The sequence below is a fragment of the Megachile rotundata genome, chromosome 6 (genome assembly GCF_050947335.1).
Source record: "Megachile rotundata isolate GNS110a chromosome 6, iyMegRotu1, whole genome shotgun sequence".
Taxonomy (NCBI): domain Eukaryota; kingdom Metazoa; phylum Arthropoda; class Insecta; order Hymenoptera; family Megachilidae; genus Megachile; species Megachile rotundata.
In genome coordinates this window covers 10740802-10761997 of record NC_134988.1, presented here as the reverse complement: position 1 = coordinate 10761997, position 21196 = coordinate 10740802, and the positions used below count along the sequence as shown (strand labels likewise).

The following is a 21196-nucleotide window of genomic DNA, read 5'->3' as shown; positions in this document are numbered from 1 at the left end:
TCGTTTCAACGACTGATACAATTATCAATTTCAAGTATATTACCTTCAATCACATTCTACAGTGATTAAACATCACCAGTTAATTACATTTCTGTAATCTTTCAATCAGCAGTAAAATCCAAAGTATTCTAAAAATGAGAACCAGATCAGTTGGAAAGTATCAGTCTTCTCTCGATCCACAAAACGGCAATTAGAAATGTCAACAGACATTCTCGTCACGCTGTTGCTAAACCAGTTGGCCAGTTTGAAGAACTGGATCCGAAGGAACGGCAGACTGTGAACTAGTTTTCATACCTTAACGTATAACTCCCTCGTAGTCATCGTCGTTGGGTCCAGGTGGTCACCTGGGTCAGGTCAGGTACGAGCGAGGAGAGCACCCACAGGCACACACACAGGACTTCACTCTCACACACGCACACACCTGAGCCACGGATAAGAGTACCTACGACATTTGTCGTCCAATCGAATGTCGTGCGTTACGAGCACCGTGATTTTCCTACGACTATACAATACATCCTGGTGTCAAGTCGTGTTGCGGTCACGGCATGTTTCTGTTTGTATTTTTTTCGTCTTCTTCTACTTGCTGCTGTCTGATTCCTCAACTATAACTACTTGACTTCGAAGGGGCAACCGATCGATGGACCACCGTATCACCCGCACGTTTCACCCTCGTTACCGTTCGAGAAACACTTTCTTCGAGGTTTATTCTCTTTAATTTTACGGTTTAAAACATCGACGATGGACCAGCTGGAAATGGATTTTCGCGAAGGTCGTACGTGCACGTAAACGTCGTACGACGGCACTGCCACCAGCTGGTTCGTTATCGGGTTTAGATTCGGCGCCCCTCTACGGCTCTCCGCTCGAATACTCTTCGGCTCGAAACCCGAAGCGCCGTCTCTTTCAGATTTTAGGCTTCGACAAGCTTCCTCTCGCTTCGACGATCGAACTACAGGTTCCGCGCCATCTTGTGCTCGATGAGAGAAACAAGATGGAGCCTCGTAGACCTTCGCCTCGCGTTTTTAAAGAAAATACGAGGCTTTCGTCGCTTTTATTGCATTTCGTGGATTCTCTTTTTCCAATAATTCATTCTTACACATTTCAGAGTATTACGTGCCACATACATCGGACAATTCGATTTTTATGAAGACTTCGACGCTCGAATGCACCAATCAATTTTGAAATTTTAAACTTTCTTAATTGGTCGTACACGTTTCTTTAAAACTTGTTATACGGGTTATGTTAACGTACAAACAGTAGAAAATCAATAATTTGCTGGATATGTTTGGAGGAAGCCGATAATTCGCAACCATCCCTGAAGTTACATTTCGGTTGTTAAGAGCTGTGTACAAATTTTCTGATAAATAATAGATTAAAAAGCAGTGAAAGTATTTAATAAATGACAGATAGTTTTTTTCGTTCGTTGACTTCAATCGTTAGCGCCAATGGCGTTGCAGTCTTATTCCAGATCGATGTGCGTTTGCATACAATTTATTGCATAAATTTGCAAGTTATGAAATTTCATACAAAAAATTTCAGTTTAATAAAAATTATTTATCAGTTTAAGTATATTTTACTTTATTCTAATTTTCTTTTTTTGTAAGTGCTCGTATGATACATTATCGACAGTGTAGTTACGTAACAATATAAGCATCATATATTTTAAAGTATTTATGAAGTCTAATACGATTCTTGTTATATTGCCCTCTTGGTATCATGAGAATCTTCTATAGTCAACTTCAATTTATTGCTGCTTCCGGAAATATATCGAGACATCGATATTATTCGATAAGAACAAAGCAAGTCGCGTGTATTCCCGTCCCAAATGTCGTGTCCTCATCACAGTAACATATTAGCCTTATAAATCAAACTATCACGAAAGGAAATTAATTTCAGTTACAGTTAGCCGTATGATGTATTACTGACAGTCCGATCATGGCATTTTTCCAGTTAGTTCTTAAAGCCAGGAAGCTAGAAAAAGCGAGGTTAAAGTACGAGGAGGAAAAGTTTACGTCGATCGAGATCTGGAAAAGCGGTGCCAAGCCTAAATACACTTTGAGACAGCGAATTCGACGAAAGAAAATCCTGTGAGAAAATTCATTCTCACTCTTTCTTTTACATGAAAAAATATGACAGCTATAAAAATTCAAGCTATACGACAGGTTAAAGAAGAAGTTTAAGAAGTTTCTTGATAAAATCCTCGAGGTACCGAAGGATTCGTGGTTGTACAAAAAGATAGTTGTAATTCGCACCGAAGGCACTTTGGAGAATTTCGTAGCGAAGAGCCTTTTCGGTTTTGTTAGTGGAATATTTCTCACGTACATGTTCTTCGTGTTCTTCGTCTTTCAATTAAATTTCAAGCTATCGTCCGCGACGACAATTTGCACGATAATAGGAGTGATCCTCACGCTCGGTCTTGCTTTCTCTTATCGAATACGGTATACCTTCTTATCATTCTTTCCAATTTCGTGTGCCACGGTGCACGGTTCCGAGTGTTTTCTTTTTTCCTGTTCGTTCCACTTTCCAGATGCGTCGTGCTTCTTTTGTTGCCACAGTTTTTTTCCAAACGAGGAAGACAAGCTTTGATGGCGTACGCTTTTATTTTAGCCTTAACTGGGCCGGTGAAGAACATTTTGCACAACACTGGTGTGCTCACGGAATCGTTGGCCTGTGCACAAGTACATTCACTTCCAAGCATAAATTCTACAATTACATTATCTTAGAATAGGACTAGTTATCGATAGTGACATTAATTTATATCACAGATCATTTAAATTGCATTATTTAATATTTAAATCTTGATAACCTGCTAAATAAATGGTAGTCACTGGTAGTTGTTACGTATGGTACTCTCATGCTCATATGGTACTCATATGATTAGTTATTGTATGGATAGTGTTTGACATTAATTTTTGTCACACATCGTTTAAATTGCACTATTTAATATTTAGTGAAATCTTGATAACCTGCTAGATAAATGGTAGTATAGTAGTTGTTACATATGGTACTCCCATGATGCTCATATGATACTCATATGGTTAATTATTCAATCGATAGTGTTTGACATTAATTTCTGTCACGCATCGTTTAAATTGGATTATTTAATATTTAGTAAAATCTTGATAACCTGCTAGATAAATGGTAGTCTAGTAGTTGTTACATATGGTACTCTCATGCTCATATGGTACTCATATGATTCTCATTCCGGTCTTCAAAAGAGTGAAGTCAATAATTGTCAGCCCCGCCCCTAAAGCCCTCGACGTAGGAAAATATTGATCCATGCTTTAATGCCTTTGTAGGAACAATTAAAAGAAGCGGTGAAAACTGTCATAGATCTCGCTAAGCAGCCATTTTATGCGTTGCGAGACGCCATATCAAAAGTCCTGAAGTCCGTAAAAGGAGTTGTAAAGAAAATTAAGCAAACCCTCGTTGCTATCAAGAGACTCGTCCTCAGTATACGTAAGCTTAATATTTAAATGACATATCGGAACCCTATGTATTTAGTCAGAATAAAAAATTAAGTTTCTTAAGAATTCTGTAAAGATACCAATATATCTGATTTCCTAACTGATACCCTATCTGATTTCTCCAGTTAGGGTAATCACCGCAGTATTCCAATGGCTCGGCAGTATAATAAACATCTGTAACAAGAAACTAGGCACACCTTTCGATAGATGTCAAAGGGTGTTCGAGGGCGCCGTAGCGGATTGCAAAGCAAAGTTAGGACCCTATTTAGGCGTTGTTTGCAACATAACTTACGTAGTCAGCGCCCTGTGTTACGTAGTCAAACCCCTGGATTTCATATGTATGTTAGTTTCTTACGTCGCTGACACTGTTGTTGGAGCTGTACGATCAAGTAAATATTTGTCAAAGATTAGCACATATATAAATACACCATTTCCGTCATTCAATAATATTGCAGAGATTAAGAAATTCACGATGCACATGAAAGCAATGTTCTACGTCAAAATCAAATTTTCTCACTCCTTCCATTTCGAGACTAATCAAAGCAAAACCGTACAGGAAGTCGCTACCAGCATCGCTACGGAAATCCGCTCGAGAACGGATGGACTTTTCGGATTTTTCGATTGGATGAGCTTTGTAACGTCCTTCTTCAGTTTCTGCATTCTGCTCAGGTAACAATCCTGTACTCGTTGATAAATCAGAGATCATCTCCAAGTATTCCACAGAGTGCTGCGTTATCGCTACAAGTGGTTAACCAGCGAACGTTTCGATAATCGATACATAACCGATGACTTACGCACCATCGATCTGATAAGAGCTCGTCAAGACAAGGAAACTGTTTTGCCGCTTAATCCACGCGAGAGAAATAGATATGTGCCTCTGTCTTCCGTGATGTTGATCAAACCTGAGAAAACCAAGTTAGCGAGGTCTATGGTGTTCTTGGGTTTGGCTACGGTTAAGCTTGTTACGTACATGGTTATGGATTATGGGCTCTATTGGGTTCTCAACACTATTCAGATCTATGGACGATTTCAAAGTAAGGTAAGGTTCATATCTTTAAAGCTGTTGATGATATCGAAAACTACAAGAAAAGCATTGAGCTGTTTATCTAAAAAATTCATCGGTTTGGAAGATACTACATATTCTATCAACCCTAGAGTTCTACTGACGCAAATTATATTAAAGTGATATTTCTGATCATTTTATGCTATGAACAGCTCTATAATTTTTTTTAAGGAACACTTCAAAGAATCTATACCCGCATTCAGAAAGTCAGAATTGACCTTAGTATGTCCTCTATATGTTTATTTGCATAAAAAGCACATGGGACTCGAAAAAGTACTACCTTTTGACTTAATCAATTTTAGTCCACCATTCGATTCTATTATGAATTAGACCTTCTTTACTCGAATGAAAAATCACTATCACTAGGTCAATCAAATCACTAGGTTGAACGACCAAGCGTGGTGACCATCCACGTATCCGGCGAGGGGTACTTAGCCGAACTATACCGAAGCATAATAAAAGCGTTCACTCCCCACGACAAAGACACGGAAATCGACACGATGCTCTGTCTCCCAGCTCCAGTGACACCAGACCTAGACAAATATACGCAAATCATCACATTGATCGTGTTCTGCTGGCTAATGGCGTTCCTGGAGCCTTACGGTCTACGTCTGAGACAGGTGGTGATGTGCCAGTATTACCCTGACAGAGCGAAACAAAGAGCAGCCTGGTTGTACAATCATATCATCAGGTATTGGTGTTCTCTTTACGTTCGTTATTTCGAACGCTCATTATCGGGAACGAAACCAGGTCGAGAGGAAGCTTTCTGAAGTTCGCCAGACGTCAACTGCGCCGGAAGTTCGGGCTGACCGAGGGAGAAAAGACCGAAAGAGTGACTCTGAAACAGAGACTCTGGGCAACGTTACCTTGTCTCAGGATTCTGTTTCCTTTGAAGGAGAAGGTTTGTCTGCTGTGCGGTTCCGTGGAGAGCCACGACAATTTGCATATCAAGTGCCCGACTCCTGGATGCGTCGGCTTGTTTTGCACGCAGTGCTTCGCGGATCTGCAGAATCTGTGCACCATTTGTAGGAAGCCGGTCGAATACGGAGACTTGTCGGACATGAGCGAGGAAAAGTGGGTTAATTACTGTGGTACTCGGTGGATAATTTTATTCTTTACTGCGACTTGAATTACGAGGCTGTTAAACGATTTCATGGGTGGAGGTGCAATTTTGAATGTCGTTGTATTGATTTTTTCCTTGCAAGTGTTGTCAATGGATGAAGAGGAATATAGCTTCTGATTATGTAAAGTGTTTGAACTGCATGAATATTAAAATGGTGTCGGTGATCAATGCGACGTACACTTTTATTAATAGGAACGAGAAGTAAAAGTTGTTTATGAATGCTCAAATTAAAATGAAAAGTATAAACTGTTTGGGAAAGTTCAAATTAATATTTGAAGTCTAAAATGTTTATAATCATTCAAAATAATATTTGAAGTATAAGTTGTTCATGAAAGTTCAAATAATTACATCTAAAGTATAAATTGTTTATAAGCATTCAAAATAATATCTGAAGTATAAATTTGTTATGAAAGTTCAAATAATTATATCTGAAGTCTAAATTGTTTATAAGCATTCAAATTAGTATCTGAAGTATAAATTGTTTATGAACATTCAAAATAATATCTGAAGTATAAATTCTTTATGAAAGTTCAAATTAATGTCTGAAGTATAAATTGTTTATAATCATTCAAAATAATATTTGAAGTATAAATTGTTCATGAAAGTTCAAATAATTATATCTGAAGTCTAAATTGCTTATAACCATTCAAAATAATATATGAGGTATCAATTGTTTATGAACATTCAAAATAATATCCAAAGTACAAATTATTGATGACCATTCAAATTAATACCTGAAGTATAAATTGTTTCTAAAAGTCTATCTAATACCTTCAACTGTAATATCCTTGAAACCAGAGATTCTTCTGAGGACCAGTTTCCGGTGTTCAAAGTAGAACCTCCCCCTGAAGAGAAAGAAGAGAAGCCCGAGGAAGAAGAAACAGTAGAAGAGGAAGAGGAATACGAAGATGAAGGTGAAGAGGAACAGACGGTGGAGCCAGAAGAAGAAAGAACGGAAATTGAGACTGAAGAAGAAAAAACGGAAGTTGAGACTGAAGAAGAAGTGAAAGATGAAGATGAAGATGAAGATGTAGAAAAACCAGAGAAGGAAGTCGCTCAGCAAACGGATGACGTAGAGTTAGATCGGACCTCTGAAAGCAGTTATAGTTATAGTAAGAATTTGAAACAATATTTAATAAATAGTACTTCACAGATTAATTGATAATTGTAGAGATCTAATTGATTTTATTCTTTTATTATATTCTAACCTTCCATCCTGTAATTATATAAATTCGTAAATTAATGCTACTCGATACGAATCTACTTTCCAGATAAAATCTCTGTAAAAATCGTGAAATTCGAATGATTACAGCGTATCAAGAAGAATCTCCAGAGGAAGTAGACATCAAGTGCCGAGAGCCCTGGAGAGACCTGGAAGCCCAGAAAATTAGAGACGATGTAACAATTCAAGTACGTTCGAAAACGATCTCGAAGATGTTGAAAATCACGTGTAGTTGTTCTCCAGATATTCAACGAACCGTTCATAAAAGACACGTCCTCGAGCTGCGAGTCACCCTCCTGTTTCGTGGTGAGGGCACGTAGAAAGATTCGTGCCAGATTGAAAAAGAGAGGGGGCGCATCGATCGCTCGCGAGAAAGATTCCGATTCATCAAGCTCGATCGCCGACACGGAATCATGGTCGACCGAGGAGGTCGACGAGGAAGAAGTGATACATATAGAAGTGGACGGCAGCTCCGAAGAATTACTTCCGAAGGATCGAAAGGATAAGGAGAAACGAGGTCGTATAAATAAAATCGTCAGCGCGGTGGCGAGGATTCCTTGGCTCGGTAAAGGAGAAGTATGAATTGCTCTGAATCCCCTCTAATTCCTCGATATTCGTTTCATCGTTATTTCTCCCTGAAAAATCCTTGAGAAAGATATTATTGCACCTTCAGCAGAGGCTTTGAAAATCGAAATGATTTAATTATTATTTATATAATTTTAAAACTATTTTAATTATTACCGTTTGGTTTTATTATATGTATATCAAATTTTATCAACTAGTTTAAAATGATTGCTTATATAATTAATTTTCTTTTTGAATAGGATGGTAAATGTACAGGTTTAAGAAGTAAAAGACCATCCCTTATGAACAGAATAGTAAGTATGCTTCAAAGGAAGCAATCAATGCCAGTTCAATCGTACAGAAGGACCAGGAAAGTAAAGGATTCATCCTCTTCCTGTGACGATGAAACCGAAACTCTATTAAGTAGCAGAGACAGACACGTGACTAGACGAAGAGTTAAAAGAGCGGACGAATCTGATGAAGTGAATTTAGATCTGAGGCATCCTTGTGAAAAGAGATTTGCTACGAAACGACTACCTAGGTAGTTCTATTAATTTTTAAAGACTAGATTTATGGAAGTCTGGTTTATAGGAGTGTGATGGTGTAGGTACTTGGAGTCGACTGCGAGGAGCACGTCGTATTTCGAAGTGGATGAAACGGAGGATTCACGGTCAGCACGGAAATGTGTGCGACGAGTGGAGGATATCAATAAATTGTCGAGCAAGGCGTCTTCGGGAGTGAGGAGGAAGGGTAGTTGGAATATAACGGAGGACGACGAGTTGGTAAATATTTGTGGATGGTATTGTTCATATACTTGGTTAGAATATTTGGAATATTCTTGGTTAGAATATTTTTGGTTAATCTGTAGGTAATTGTTTTGGACAAATTTTTAATTTGATACTGGGATACTTTGTAAATTGCAAAGGTCCATATTTGAAATTTTTGTGTATCAGGGTCTCTGTACTTGTACGTCGGAGATCAGTTACGACGGGACTGGAGACAGGGACATTTTGGAAATGACTACTATATCGGAACGCACTGACGACATGGAGAAGCCTATTCATGAAACGGAAGACACGACTGTTTCCGAGAGTGAGACGGATTATACTGATGACACAGAGTCTGTTCAATTTTTGAGAAAACCTGAAGATGCAAAGGGAGTTAAACGTTTTGATAAACCTGACGATGTGAAGAAACATTCTGCTAAACCTGATGATGCGAAGAAACATTCTGACAAACCTGAAGACGTTTCTAAACCTGTAGAAGCGACGGATCTGAAAGATAAGAAAGTGAGTGAAAAACCACAAGAAAAAATTGAGAAGAAAGAAGAAAAGAGGGAGAGTGAAAAATCGGAAGAAAAAATTGAGAAGAAAGAAGAAAAGAGGGAGAGTGAAAAATCGGAAGAAAAGATCGAAGAGGAAGTTGCGAAAGATGTGAAGGAAACGAAGACTAAAAAGAAGAAAATTTCTGCTAAAGAACCTGTGAAAGATGTGGAAAAGAAGGTGTCTCAGAAGGAAATTGAGGTTCCTATGGATATGGGTGCTTCCCCGATATATGACCCACTAGCAGGGTTAGAGTTGTATGGTGTTTCTTATAAGTCGAAAAGAAATCCTGTGCCTGTGAGACAGACAGTAGAACAGAAAATTGAAGAAAGTGAGGCAATTGAGGAGACGCGTAATACAAATGAAAATGAATCGAGAAGAGATGACACAAATGAGGGGAATCCGAAGAAAAATGAGAAGAATGAAAGCGAATTGGGGAAGAATGATGGGAATAAAGGAGAGTCGAAGAATGAGGGGAATGAGAGAGAGTTGAAGAAAAATGACTCGAAGGAAAATTCGAAGAAGAATGACACGAATGAAAAAGAATCGAAGAAGAATGAAACGAATGAAAAAGAATCGAAGAAAAATGACACAAACGAGAAAGAATCGAAGAATGACAAGAGTGAAAAAGAATCAAAGAAGAACGAAAAAGAATCGAAGAAGAATGACACGAAAGATAAAGAATCCAAGAAGAATGACACGGAAGTGACAAAGCAAATTACAGAAAGAAAAATTGATAAATCCACAGACTTACCTGATCAAAGTAGATCCACTCAAACAAAGTTACATAGCGGTGATAAGGGAGTAATACGCAAACATTTACAAAGACTTTTTAAAGCTGTAGATACGAAAGAGTCTAAAAAAGATTCTAAAGAATCTAAGAAGGAATTGCAACCTAAAGAATCGATGAAGGATTTGAAGTCCAAGGAATCGAGAAAAAGAGATAAAAAGAGAAAACGTCGAAAGAGGTGATTACTCAAGTTCGAAGCAATTATTTAAATTCCTATTCACTAATTTTTTTTGTGCAAAAATTGAGTAATTTTTCTTAGGTGCAAAGATCGTGATGGTTCAAAGAGAAGAAAACGGAGAAGTCGTTCGGAGAAGACGACTGTAACCGATGAAGACTTATACTCGTAAATTAATTTTTGTTAATTATATAAATGTAAAACAATTACAGAAAAATGTGTTCGATATTTTGTGCAACAGATTGCAGTCGGAAGATGAGTTACCTCTCGAACCACGCAAGAGGTATAAAGAAGAGAAATACGAAGTCTGTCGTGGAAGATCAAAACCTTCAGAATTTGAGCGATCAGAAAATTGGGAATCACACACGTACTCTCCTTATGATTCACACACACTAGAGACACATCGATATCCTGAAGAGTATCACAGCGTAGACGAAAGGTACATATTTAAAAAGTTACAGTCTAAGTAGTCTAAGTTCTAATCTAATCAAAATCTAAGTTTCCTTAACTAAAATAAATATGTTCCAGTGTTTGTCGCTGTTCATCAAATTACACTCAAGCTCCCAGGAAAGAGATGCCCGAATTCGAAATGCCCGTAGTAAAAAAGTACTTGCCAATGTATCAGAGTCCAGAACTGATCGAGGAGTTGAAGAGACACGATCGAGTCAGGCTGATTCGAGAAGCTGAAGAACGCAGAGCAAGCTCACCACGTTCAATTCCGTGTTCCAGAATGAGGGCTGGAAGTAGCGTCACATGCGATTACATGACACCTGTAAATAATAATTACTTATCAAAGACTAGGTTTAATTTATTCAAATTTAGACGATATTCTATTTCTAAGAGTATTTGAAAAAGTACAAAGAGTAATTAGAAAAAATGTATTTTACCTCCGCAAGTTTAATTTAATTTGATTTATTTCAATTCGAGAGCAAGTTAGTCAAGGAAGAAGATACCCTTCCTTACCAGGAGACTCAAGCTTACAAGAATGTGCTGCGTGAATTGCGAAAAAGGACCAGTCGCCGGAAGACTGAAGACGGTTCTGATAGTATACCTCTGATTCAGTTATCTAAGAAAGCAGACAAGAGCAAACAGGTGGAGCTATTGTATCCACCTCCAGATAGATCGGGCGCTGTGAGGAAGCTTGCCAAAAGAATAATCGCACCTTTCAAGGTATTTTGAGTATTATAAAACTCGCTATTACATACTGTCAATATTTGAATCTCTTAATATCAGTAATATCAGTAATAAGTTATCATCTAACAAGTGTTGGATATTGGTTATATGTCTGCTAATAATTATATGTATCCTCTGCAGCCAGCTCCACATAAGAAGCATAGGCAGACTCCCCCGCGTTTCACATACAAGAAAAAGGGTGCATTATGTCGTCAATGTGAATTCCACCCACAAGTTTTCTCCGAGACATCTTCTATTTGCGACTGCAGCGAGAAGACAGAAAAATCAGATGCGTTAACATCCGATGAAACGACAGATAACAACGAATCGCCAGAGCGAGCGAGGTAAACGCGCCCGATAAGAGCTCTCTTCATGTGTGAAGTTAACTTTATCGAACATAACACGTTTCGTAATTTTTATCGACGAGAAGACAGTCATTTGTTTGGAATCGTTTATCAGAATTCTAACCTGCAGAATGAACGAGTAAAAATTAGCAATATGTGCTCGCGATAAGGCGATGCACTTTCGAACTGAAAATTGAGCGAGTTCCAGCGATGAGGAACGATTCACGTATCGTACAAAGAATGTAGATAGAAAAAACAAAATGGGGCTGGGAAAGTTACTCAGCTTCAAAAGATCGAAACCGAAAGCGGAAGAAACAGAAACTGAAAAGGAAACTAAAGAAGAAACTGAAAAGGAGGTATCGGTAGAAAAAGAAGAACCGGAAGCTCCGAAAGCTAACAACGCGAATATAGCTTATCCTTTTCACGACGTGAAAGCGACAAGTTTCCCTCCGCCACTGTCGATCGACGCTTCGGTGTACACTGATCCTAACACTTTGATCGAAACACGTTCCGAGAGTCAACAAATAACCGAAATTCCTGATAAAAATGGAAAACAGCTGAAGGATGAACAGGAAGAAGATAAAATCGAGGATGAGAAGGTGCATGAGGAGGTTTGCGATTCGAAAACTTGCACGAAGGAGAAATGTAACTCGGAAAGCTGTGCGAGGGAGAGAAAAAATGGCGGACAACGCGAAGAAGATGTAGATAAAATTGGTCAGGAAAAATTAACAGAAATGATCAATAGCTCTATTAAGGAGGCGATGCAGACGATCGTGAAGGAATGTAGAATGGTATTTAAGATGCAAGTATCCAAGATACTTTTGAATCATTTAAATTCGTGAAATTTGAAGGTAGTTTAATAGAGGGTGGTTCTCAAACTTTTCTGTATTAATTTATTTCAAGGTGTAATGTTTGATTTATTTCAAAGAGCAATGTTTGAGAACCATATGCACTGTTTTAAGATGTAAGAGATTAAATAGAATATTTAAACACAGGATGGGAAAAAAGATCGAGACAAATCAATCTACCGCAGGAGTAAATACGATTATCGATCACGGCATAGACCGAAGAGTAGCGTGAAATCGGGGCATTTTCGAGAGAAACGCGATATCGTTTCTAGATTACACGACGAATGTGTAAAAAGTCGTGATAAGAGAGATGTAAACGAAGAGAGAAGCAAAAAATGGAAGAAATTGGAGAGCAATGCCCGAACTGATAACCGTAAAATGACCGGAAATGTGAATATCTATATTTGTTCTGAAGCTACTGAGAATGCGCAGGTAAGGGTAAGACGCACCTGGTGCGTCACTGCTTCTAACATATTTTATCATAGACTCTGTTTAATAATTTCATGGATGAATATTCAGTGTTTATTAAAGTGTTCATTAAATTCGCTGTTAAGGATGAGCTCATTTCTTATGACGCATATGGTGCGTCACTGCGTTTGACCCTCTTTATATATCATAGATTTTGTTTAACAATTTTATAGACGAAAAATATAGTGTTTATTAAACTGTCCATTAAATTCACTGTTAAGGATGAATCTATTTCTTAGGACGCACATGGTGCGTCACTGTGTTTAACCCACTTTATGTACTATAGATTTTGTTTAACAATTTTATGCATGAAACATTCAGGGTTTATTAAACTGTCCATTAAATTCATTCCTAAGGATCAGTTAATTTCTTAGCACGCACATGGTGCGTCACTACGTTCAACCCTCTTTACCTATCCCAGACTTTGTTTAATAACTTCACGGATAAAACACTCGATGTTTACTAAGCTGTCCATTCAATTCACTGTTATGTATCTTTTCTGGCAGAGTTATTTATAGAAAATTCAATAAATTATTTTTAAAGGCATTTAAGTTAGTTATCTTTACATAAACACCTGCCATTCCAATTAGTTATCTTCAAAACACTTGTAATTCAAATTATCTTTATATAAAACACCTGATAATTTTGCGACTAGAATTCTTCGCAGTTTTCAAACAAATTCCTTACTTTTGATCCGCTTAAATTTCCGCTCTTATTTCGCTAAACGATAAGGAAATTTATCTTCACTTATTCCAAAGACTAATCTTATCTCCGAGAAATTGTTTACTAAATATATCCGATGGTGCACAAATTCAAGTATACTGAAAGTGCAAATAAAAGATGTATAGAAATCTAAGATACATAAAAGATTCTAATAAAGTTCCTTTATAGCCGACGAAATCGAAAAAACAGCAGCCGTGTGCAGAATCGAGCTCAGAAACGACCACGGGTCGATCGGACCTTTCCTCCAGCAAACTCGTGACGTGCATCCGAAACAAGCGCAGAAAGTTCAAGGAACAAACTCTTAGCAAAAAGGATGAAAGTAGCGATAACAGTTCCAGCCTCGTTTCTAAATCCATCACTGAAAGCGAACAAGATCTCATCGACGTCTGCAAACAAATCAGCGAAAAAGACACAGAATCAACCTTAACAGAATGCGAATGCAAACACAGTAGCGATGCAACGATCGCATCGGATCAGTCTTTGAGAAGAACAAAATTTGTGGTCTGCGACGCTGTGGAGAAACCGTGTTCCACCATTTACCCCTTGAAGGCGTCTTCCAAGTCGGAGAGCGACGAATGGTCGTCGAAATCGGTCCGCAGCAGTCGCGACTCTTCGCTCGAGACACTGAGAACGGTCTGCGATAAGAAGCGAGGACCTGAATTAGGATATAATAATTATTACCAGAATAATTTGAAGGAAGATTACGAGAGCAAGAGGAAGGTTATGAGTGCCTGCAGGTGTCGCAAGAATCGGGAACAGGTTGGTGGATGCAGTTGTGGAGAGAAGAGGAGAAGAAAAGAGAATTTGAAACCTTCAACATGTGCTTGCATTGCGGAGGAAGAGGAAGATGTCTGCAATGATGAAGACTGTCAGAAACCGCAAGAGAGCGTTTGTCAAAATGTGGAGAGAACTGAAGAAAAAATAGTGCCGTGCACAGAGGGTGTGAAAGAGAAGGTAGAAGAGGAGAAACCTGAAGAGGATGAACCTGCAAAGGAAGATGCACCTGTGAAGAAGGATGAACCTGTAAAGATAGAACCCGTCGAAGAAACGAAGGAACCGTCTCCATTAACACCTCGGAGATTAGTAAGACCAGAAGTAGTGGTGCTAAAGAATATTTTAAAACAAACTAAACCGCCTGCGCAAACTAATCCTGGACCGGCGAAAGTGACTTCAGCGCCGTCGAGTAATCCAAGTAATTCGCAAGTCAAAAACGAGCCGGCGTTTATGAAAAAATTTAACCTTCGCGAGCAGTACAAGTTTATGAAGAGACCGGATGCTGAAGAAACTCCGCAAAAAGTGGAAGAGGAAGAATCGAAGGCTCCTTCGAAGGAAGAGGAAGAATCGAAGGCTCCTCCGAAGGAAAAGGAAGAATCGAAGGCTCCTTCGAAGGAAGAGGAAGCTCAAAAGAATCCAGAAGATAATGTTGCCAGGAGGTCCTTCTCGGAAAGAATGAAGGGTACGTTGTTTTACAAGACTTTCAGAAAAGTTGTCGACAAGGCGAGTCCGGATAGAAAGAACGGGAAAGAGGAGAAAGATGCGATCGGAGATACGGATACTGAGAAAAAGGAGGAGAAAACAGATGTTGATCAGAGAGAAGATTCTAAGGAGTCGAAAGGGAAATTCATGAATATATACAAAATCATGAAATCGAAGAGGAGTAAAAAGAATTCAAATGAAGTTACTTTAGAGAAAAAGGATGAAAAGGATGAATCGAAAGCTGTACCGATTGAAGAGAAGAATGTTCCTCAGGAAGAAGAAAAAGATGTTCAAGAAGGATCAGAAAGAAGAGATAAAAAGAAGGATGAGAAAGAAGAGAAAGAAAAAAGTGCAGAAGTAATTATTGAAAATGAAGACAAAGTGAAATCGATCACTCCAGTTACAAAACCTTCCTCAATTAAAGATATCAAGATTGAAGAAGAAAAGAAAGATAAAAAGACTGAAAGAGTGATCGAACCTCAAGAAGCAAAGATCGAAGACAGAGAAATTCGCAAGAAACTCGATCAGTCAAAGAAGGAAGAAATGAAGAAACCTGTAGAAGAGAGACCTAAGAGAATCGACACACATTCGGAAGCTACAGTGTGTGCACAATGTATTCGAAGGAAATCACAGAAAGAATCGAAACATTTCGTGGCTCCACCGCGTATGCAGACTCTGCCATCGGAAGCCCATACCTCGTGCATAAATACGAAATTCACAAGATGCGACGTTAATAACAATTATCCTAATGAATCTTTTAATGAAAGCAGGTGTAACTGCTGTTATTTACCGATATCTCAGTGCACGAATGAATTCGTGAGCCATCCGAAGAGCTGTTTGAAGAAGGAGAGACAGTTCCGTTGTGGGAATTCGCAAGAAAATTCTTCGGTTTTGTGCTGCGATAAGAGGAACTGGGAAGAGTGCGGGTGTAGGAGGGTGGTATTGTGCGAGGGGTGTCGTAGGCCGAGGACTGAGTGCTCGTAAGTTAATTCTTTTTTGGGTAGATGATATAGGATGAGGATGTGGTAGGATACAGTAATGTAATACAGGTGGAAGAAGAAAGGTTGTAAAAGGATAGTAAAAGGAGGATGGAACAATGGGGTGGGGGATGAAGGTGAAGATGGACTAGAATGAGAGTGGTAGTAGAATGAGAGTAGTAGTAGAATGAGGGTGAGAATAGAAATAAGAGAGCAATACTAAAATGAAAAAGGTAGTAGAACGAGGGTGGTAGTAAAATAAGAGTGGCACTAGAATAAGAGTCTTAGGATAATGAGGGTGGCACTAGAATCAGAGTAGCAGTAGTATGAGGGCGATAGTATAGAATGAGTGTGGTATTAGAATCAGTGTGGTAGTAGAATAAATGTGATGGTAGAACGAAAGTCCTATGAGAATGAAGGTGGTACCAAAATGAGAGTGGTAGAAAGAGTGAGGGTGGCACTAGAAGAGTAATCCTATGAAGGTGGCGATGGAATCAGGGTGGTACTACAATGAGAGTGGTAGAAAGGGTGAGGGTGGCATTAGAAGAATAGTCCTATGAAGGTGGCGATGGACTCAGGGTGGCACTAGAATCAGAGTGGTAGACTTTCTGAGGGTGGTACTGAAGAAGTGGCAATGGAATCAGGGTAGTACCAGAACGAGAGTAGTGGTAGTATGAGAGTATTAGTACAGAATGAGGATAATAAAAATAGTACTACAATGAGAGTGGTAGTAAAATAACTACGATTTTCTATAATAACTCTTTATTATTCCACAAATAATCATACATCTACAAAGCCTAACCCCAAAAAGTCCTATTAACACCTCAAATTTTAACCAGTTGCCGATTCACCTACGTACCCTGCACAAATTGCTGCAAGCCCCGAAGCAAGTGTTCCTGCAAATCCATCTGCAGAGGCACGTACAGCCCCGCGAGATCGATGTTCTGTCTCTATTGCGACAATCCGCGGGAAAAGTGTACGTGTCGAGCCCCTTTGAGGAAATGCTCCTGCTGTGACTTGTCGGTCGACCTGTGCAGGTGCGATCAGAAGACGATTTGCGATGGCAGACCGGTCCTGACCGAGCCCGATAACGATCGCACCATGTACGTAACCGCGTGGAAGCCGAGGGAAGAGATACGACGATACTTCTCGAGAAAGTTGGACGTTCTTCGAACCGATTCTATCAATGAATGCTGGTGCCACGAGAAGCTGAAACACCACAACTCCGATGACCTTCCTTATCAACGCTTGCGCGTCTTCTCCGACGTGATGGACGAGCTACAGCAGAAGTTGAGCGAGTCTACGTGCTGCACTCGTTGCAGGAAGATTCCTTGTTGCTGCAATATCGAAGCTGACGAGGGAAGGGATGAGAGAAAGATAAAATGTTGTGTTAGGTGCTGCCATTATTTATTACGATCGAAGTTCAAAGCTCGACGTTACGTCATCGTTAGATCTAATAGCGCATTAAATGCATTCGATGACATAAAATTATTATATAGTAACAATTATGTACATTTATGTACAGTTATGTCTGTTCGAAACATAAGGATTGGTGATATAAGTCTCTCGTTAATATTTGTTAATACAAAGATATCGAAGTCTCTTATCGATTAATATGTAATACACAGTAAGTCCGTCTACTGATAGCGAGTGTTTTTATTAGAATTATTCATTAAAGACTTGTGTAATCGCTTTTGGCAAAATTTATGTGGCACGCGCGCTACTTTATGACGTCGAGATGTGTTGGACTTTTGATGTCCTAAATTATGATCAACACATGCACAATGATCTGATATTTTGATTGCAAGAAAATATTTTTCTGAAGTGACATAACCTTAATTCTAGATTATCAGTTAAATATTTTCTGTGTTTTTATTGGGATTGTGTTTGTATACTGATATGTATATTTCCGAGATTCTAGATTAACTTGACGTTCTATAAAAAGGCATTCATAACGAAGAGTTTGTAATAATTTCACACATCGAAATGATAAATACGATTTTTATTTGCAGCCCGAAGACACGGAGGAAGCTCGTTGCTGTATGCGTGGAGAAGCCAGTTAAGTCGCTGAATAATTACAAATGTGACATTGCTAAAGAAAAAAACGATAGACAGAGGAAAATAATAGTAACCCTCTGCTGCGATTGCAAGTCAACGCCGTGCAGATGCAAAAAGAGCAAATCGAATCAAAAGAAACCGAGAGCGAGGTGTTATTATTGCAAAAACTCGCCTTGCGTGTGAGTAATTGTAATTTGACTCAATTTTTCCCCTTAAGAATTCAGAAATTCGATTTGATAATATAAAAATTATAATACCGTTGTTTGAAGATGGGGTAGTTAGAAAATTTTTAAAGATGAAGAGTATAGGATTCAAAGAAGGGTTCAAAGCTTCCCAAATTTTGTAGATCCCAAATTCACAGCATTCTAAAGTTCTAAAGTCCTTAATTCTTCACGTACCAAATTCCAAAATCCGAAATTTGCAAAATTCCAAAGTTCCAAAGTCCCTAATCTCAAAACTCCCGAATTCCCAAGATTTCAAATTCCAAAACTCTCCAAATTCTAAAGATTCTAAATTCCCAACATTCCAAAGTTCTAAAATTCCAAATTCTCCACGTCCCAAATTCCAAACCCCCAAATTTTTAAAATTCCGAAATTCCAAAGTCCCTAACCTCAAAATTTCCGAATTCCCAACATTTCAAAGTCCAAAACTTCCCAAATCCTAAAGATCCCAAGTTCCCAACATTTCCAAGTATTAAAATTCTAAATTCTCCACGCATCAAATTCCAAAACTCCAAATTTGCAAAATTCCGAAGTTCTAAAGTCCCTAACCTCAAAGCTCCCGAATTCCCAAGATTTCAAATTCCAAAAATCTCCAAATTCTAAAGATCCCAAATTCCCAACATTCCAAAGTTCTAAAATTCCAAATTCTCCACGTCCCAAATTCCAAACCCCCAAATTTTCAAAATTCCGAAGTGCCAAAGTCCCTAACCTCAAAGCTCCCGAATTCCCAAGATTTCAAATTCCAAAACTCCCCAAATCCTAAAGCTACCAAATTCCCAACATTCCGAAGTCCTAAAATTCCAAACTCTCCACGTTCCAAATTCCAAACCCCCAAATTTTGAAAATTCCGAAGTGCCAAAGCCCCTAACCTCAAAACTCCCGAATTCCCAAGATTTCAAATTCCAAAAATCTCCAAATTCTAAAGATCCCAAATTCCCAACATTCCAAAGTTCTAAAGTCCCAAACTCTCCACGTCCCCAAATTCCAAAATCTCAAATTCGCAAAATTCCAAAGTCCTAACCTCCCTAACCTCAAAACTCCAAAATTCCAACCATCCAAAATTTCAAACATCTCAAACTCCTACACTTCCAAACTCCTAAACTCCCAAATACCAAAAATCCCAAAATCCATAAATTCTCCACAAATCCTCTTGCGATTCACCGCGACGCCATATTGGATTCACGATGCGAATCAATGAAGGCCCCCACAGTAGTCAAGGAGTTAATGGCTCCGATCGTAGAGCTGGTACTTCCAGTTGCTGATCTTTTTTCCCATTTTTTTCCACAGCTGCATTGCGAGCGGAGATTGCAACAAACCGAGGCCATGCAGGTGTACTGATTCACCTTGCCGAACGAAAGAGAAGGAAAACGCACCGCGCGGAAAAACATCCACGAAACCGAAGAACAATGACGAAAAGATAATTTGTGTGCGGTAGAACGACACCTGTGATTATTTAACACCGAACGTGTATCGTACGAACGATCTGTTAACCGAGATCTCGAAACGATACTTGAGAGGTTTGAAAACTTTAATGATAAAAAGAAAGGACAAATTTTGTTTTCGCGAACTTATATTGTTTATAGAAATCTATTCAGATTTTGAACGAACTCGAAAAGAATGAAGAAAAGTTTATTTCTTCGTGTTTTGTTTATTCATGTTTATTGAAGAGATTTTTGAATATTTTTCAGAGTTGAAATGTAAGCAAGTTCATACTTTAGTGGTTTTTAATAAAAGTAAATGAATTGTGATTTTGAGAATTGTTTTATTTAAGAATTATGTTAAGTTAAGAATGGAGGATTTCATTTAAATTTTCCAGAAAGGTGTGAAATATTAAAAAACAATTTGATTATGCTAATCGTCGCTATATTATCGAAACAAACATTTCTGTACGCCGGTTATCTTTTACATCGAAAAATAACGGGGCTACGTTGTACGTAATGGTATGTTGTTTTTTGAGTCGGCAGCTGTAAATTAACAAGAAACGCAAACGTGTGTATGATAAGAAAGCCCAAATTATTCCGGTCAAAAACGGCGGAATTAAACAGATTGACGCGATGCGTTCTAACACAACGATAAATTAATTCACTGCAAACTCTTGATAAATGCGAACAATACAGATATCAAATACCTGTAGAATAAACGAAAGACCTCAGCACAGCTTCCTTACTTTCCACTTCCAAGTAATTGTAAAATATTTTCATTTGAAACTTGCAGTGTTAGCAATAGTCACATATGACGCACGGAGAGATATTCAGGACTCAGTTGCATATTTGTGAGGTTTCTAGAAGAAAATATTCGATAAGGAGATCAAATACAAGGAGATACATTAGATCATGCACTATGCAAGATCACATATTATTCAAGATCATAAGCTTCTGGTGATACATGTTTTCCATTGTTTGATAATGCTCACATGTGGTTAACTCTTCATTGTTGTTAGAAATATTTATTATTCTATCGAAAAGGGTCAGTTCATCAAAAAAATAATATTTAATATTATTTAAAAATTTCTTACAATATTTGATGTGTGAGACATCTATCGAAAAGGGTCAGTTCATCAAAAAAATAATATTTAGTATTATTTAAAAATGTCTTACAATATTTGATATCTGAGACATCTATCGAAAAGGGTCAGTTCATAAAAAAAATAATATTTAGTATTATTTAAAAATGTCTTACAATATTTGATATCTGAGACATCTATCGAAAAGGGTTAGTTCATCAAAAAAATAATATTTAGTATTATTTAAAAATTTCTTACAATATTTGATATGTGAGACATCACAATATATCACATATGTGATTACAGTAAAAATTTGTCTATTGTCTAGCTAAGTGTCTGTCTAGCTAAATGTCTGTCTAGCTAAGTGTCCGTCTAGATAAGTGTCCGTCTAGCTAAATGTCTGTCTATCTAAATGTTACATGTGACACAAAATTTCTATCATTTATCACATTTCTATGTATTAAAAAATATATGTATTACACAAAATCGAGAAGTAATCCTAATAAACAAAGAAAAATAAATGTCGCCGCATTTACAAAAAATGGTAAGTCATAGTATTAACAAAAAATATGAAGTGTATCAATTGATCCCTTATATCCTCCAGATACCATATGACAGTGCATGATCGAATTGATCAAATAAATGTTTGTTAACGATGGAATAAATATTTGAAGCTGGTTGA

General features: G+C 38.0%; 3 protein-coding genes and 1 long non-coding RNA gene across 10 annotated transcripts in view; 2 read left to right on the top strand and 2 right to left on the bottom strand.

The window, feature by feature from the left end:
• The window catches only part of didum (dilute class unconventional myosin), a 29691-nt gene extending 28829 nt beyond the window's left edge, over nucleotides 1–862 (bottom strand). Inside the window, exon 1 of one of the 2 annotated variants that reach the window (XM_076532780.1) lies at nucleotides 295–862. In XM_076532780.1, the coding sequence (XP_076388895.1) occupies nucleotides 295–321 (27 nt within the window). In that variant the 5' untranslated portion in view covers nucleotides 322–862. The remainder of the gene's footprint in view (nucleotides 1–294) is intronic. The other variant, XM_076532781.1, reaches the window with a different exon arrangement.
• Nucleotides 863–1558: 696 nt separating this feature from the next.
• On the bottom strand, nucleotides 1559–10736 carry LOC143264637 (uncharacterized). Of its 6 annotated transcripts, none has more exons than XR_013038474.1 (6): nucleotides 10611–10736; nucleotides 10338–10493; nucleotides 6422–6741; nucleotides 2804–5785; nucleotides 2442–2700; nucleotides 1559–1968 (listed from the first exon to the last, which is right to left on the bottom strand). It is a non-coding gene; the product is annotated as an uncharacterized LOC143264637 (long non-coding RNA). The 6 variants fall into 6 exon arrangements; XR_013038471.1 differs by having other exon boundaries at nucleotides 1559–2700; nucleotides 2804–4366; nucleotides 4435–5785; XR_013038470.1 differs by having other exon boundaries at nucleotides 1559–2700; nucleotides 2804–5060; nucleotides 5130–5785.
• On the top strand, nucleotides 2574–11244 carry LOC105662475 (uncharacterized). Its single transcript, XM_076532782.1, has 18 exons — nucleotides 2574–2675; nucleotides 3297–3456; nucleotides 3590–3853; nucleotides 3920–4133; nucleotides 4188–4503; nucleotides 4911–5218; nucleotides 5278–5601; nucleotides 6449–6762; nucleotides 6963–7060; nucleotides 7116–7448; nucleotides 7697–7977; nucleotides 8044–8218; nucleotides 8390–9726; nucleotides 9808–9891; nucleotides 9965–10162; nucleotides 10252–10495; nucleotides 10651–10893; nucleotides 11038–11244. The coding sequence occupies exons 1-18, from the start codon at nucleotides 2583–2585 to the stop codon at nucleotides 11242–11244; spliced, it is 5193 nt and encodes a 1730-aa protein (XP_076388897.1). The 5' UTR covers nucleotides 2574–2582.
• A 256-nt stretch (nucleotides 11245–11500) lies between these two features.
• LOC105662468 (uncharacterized) lies at nucleotides 11501–20553 on the top strand. The gene is made up of 6 exons (XM_076532783.1): nucleotides 11501–12031; nucleotides 12236–12520; nucleotides 13448–15735; nucleotides 16572–17126; nucleotides 17745–17969; nucleotides 19299–20553. The coding sequence occupies exons 1-6, from the start codon at nucleotides 11501–11503 to the stop codon at nucleotides 19444–19446; spliced, it is 4032 nt and encodes a 1343-aa protein (XP_076388898.1). The 3' UTR covers nucleotides 19447–20553.
• The last annotated feature ends 643 nt before the right edge of the window (nucleotides 20554–21196 follow it).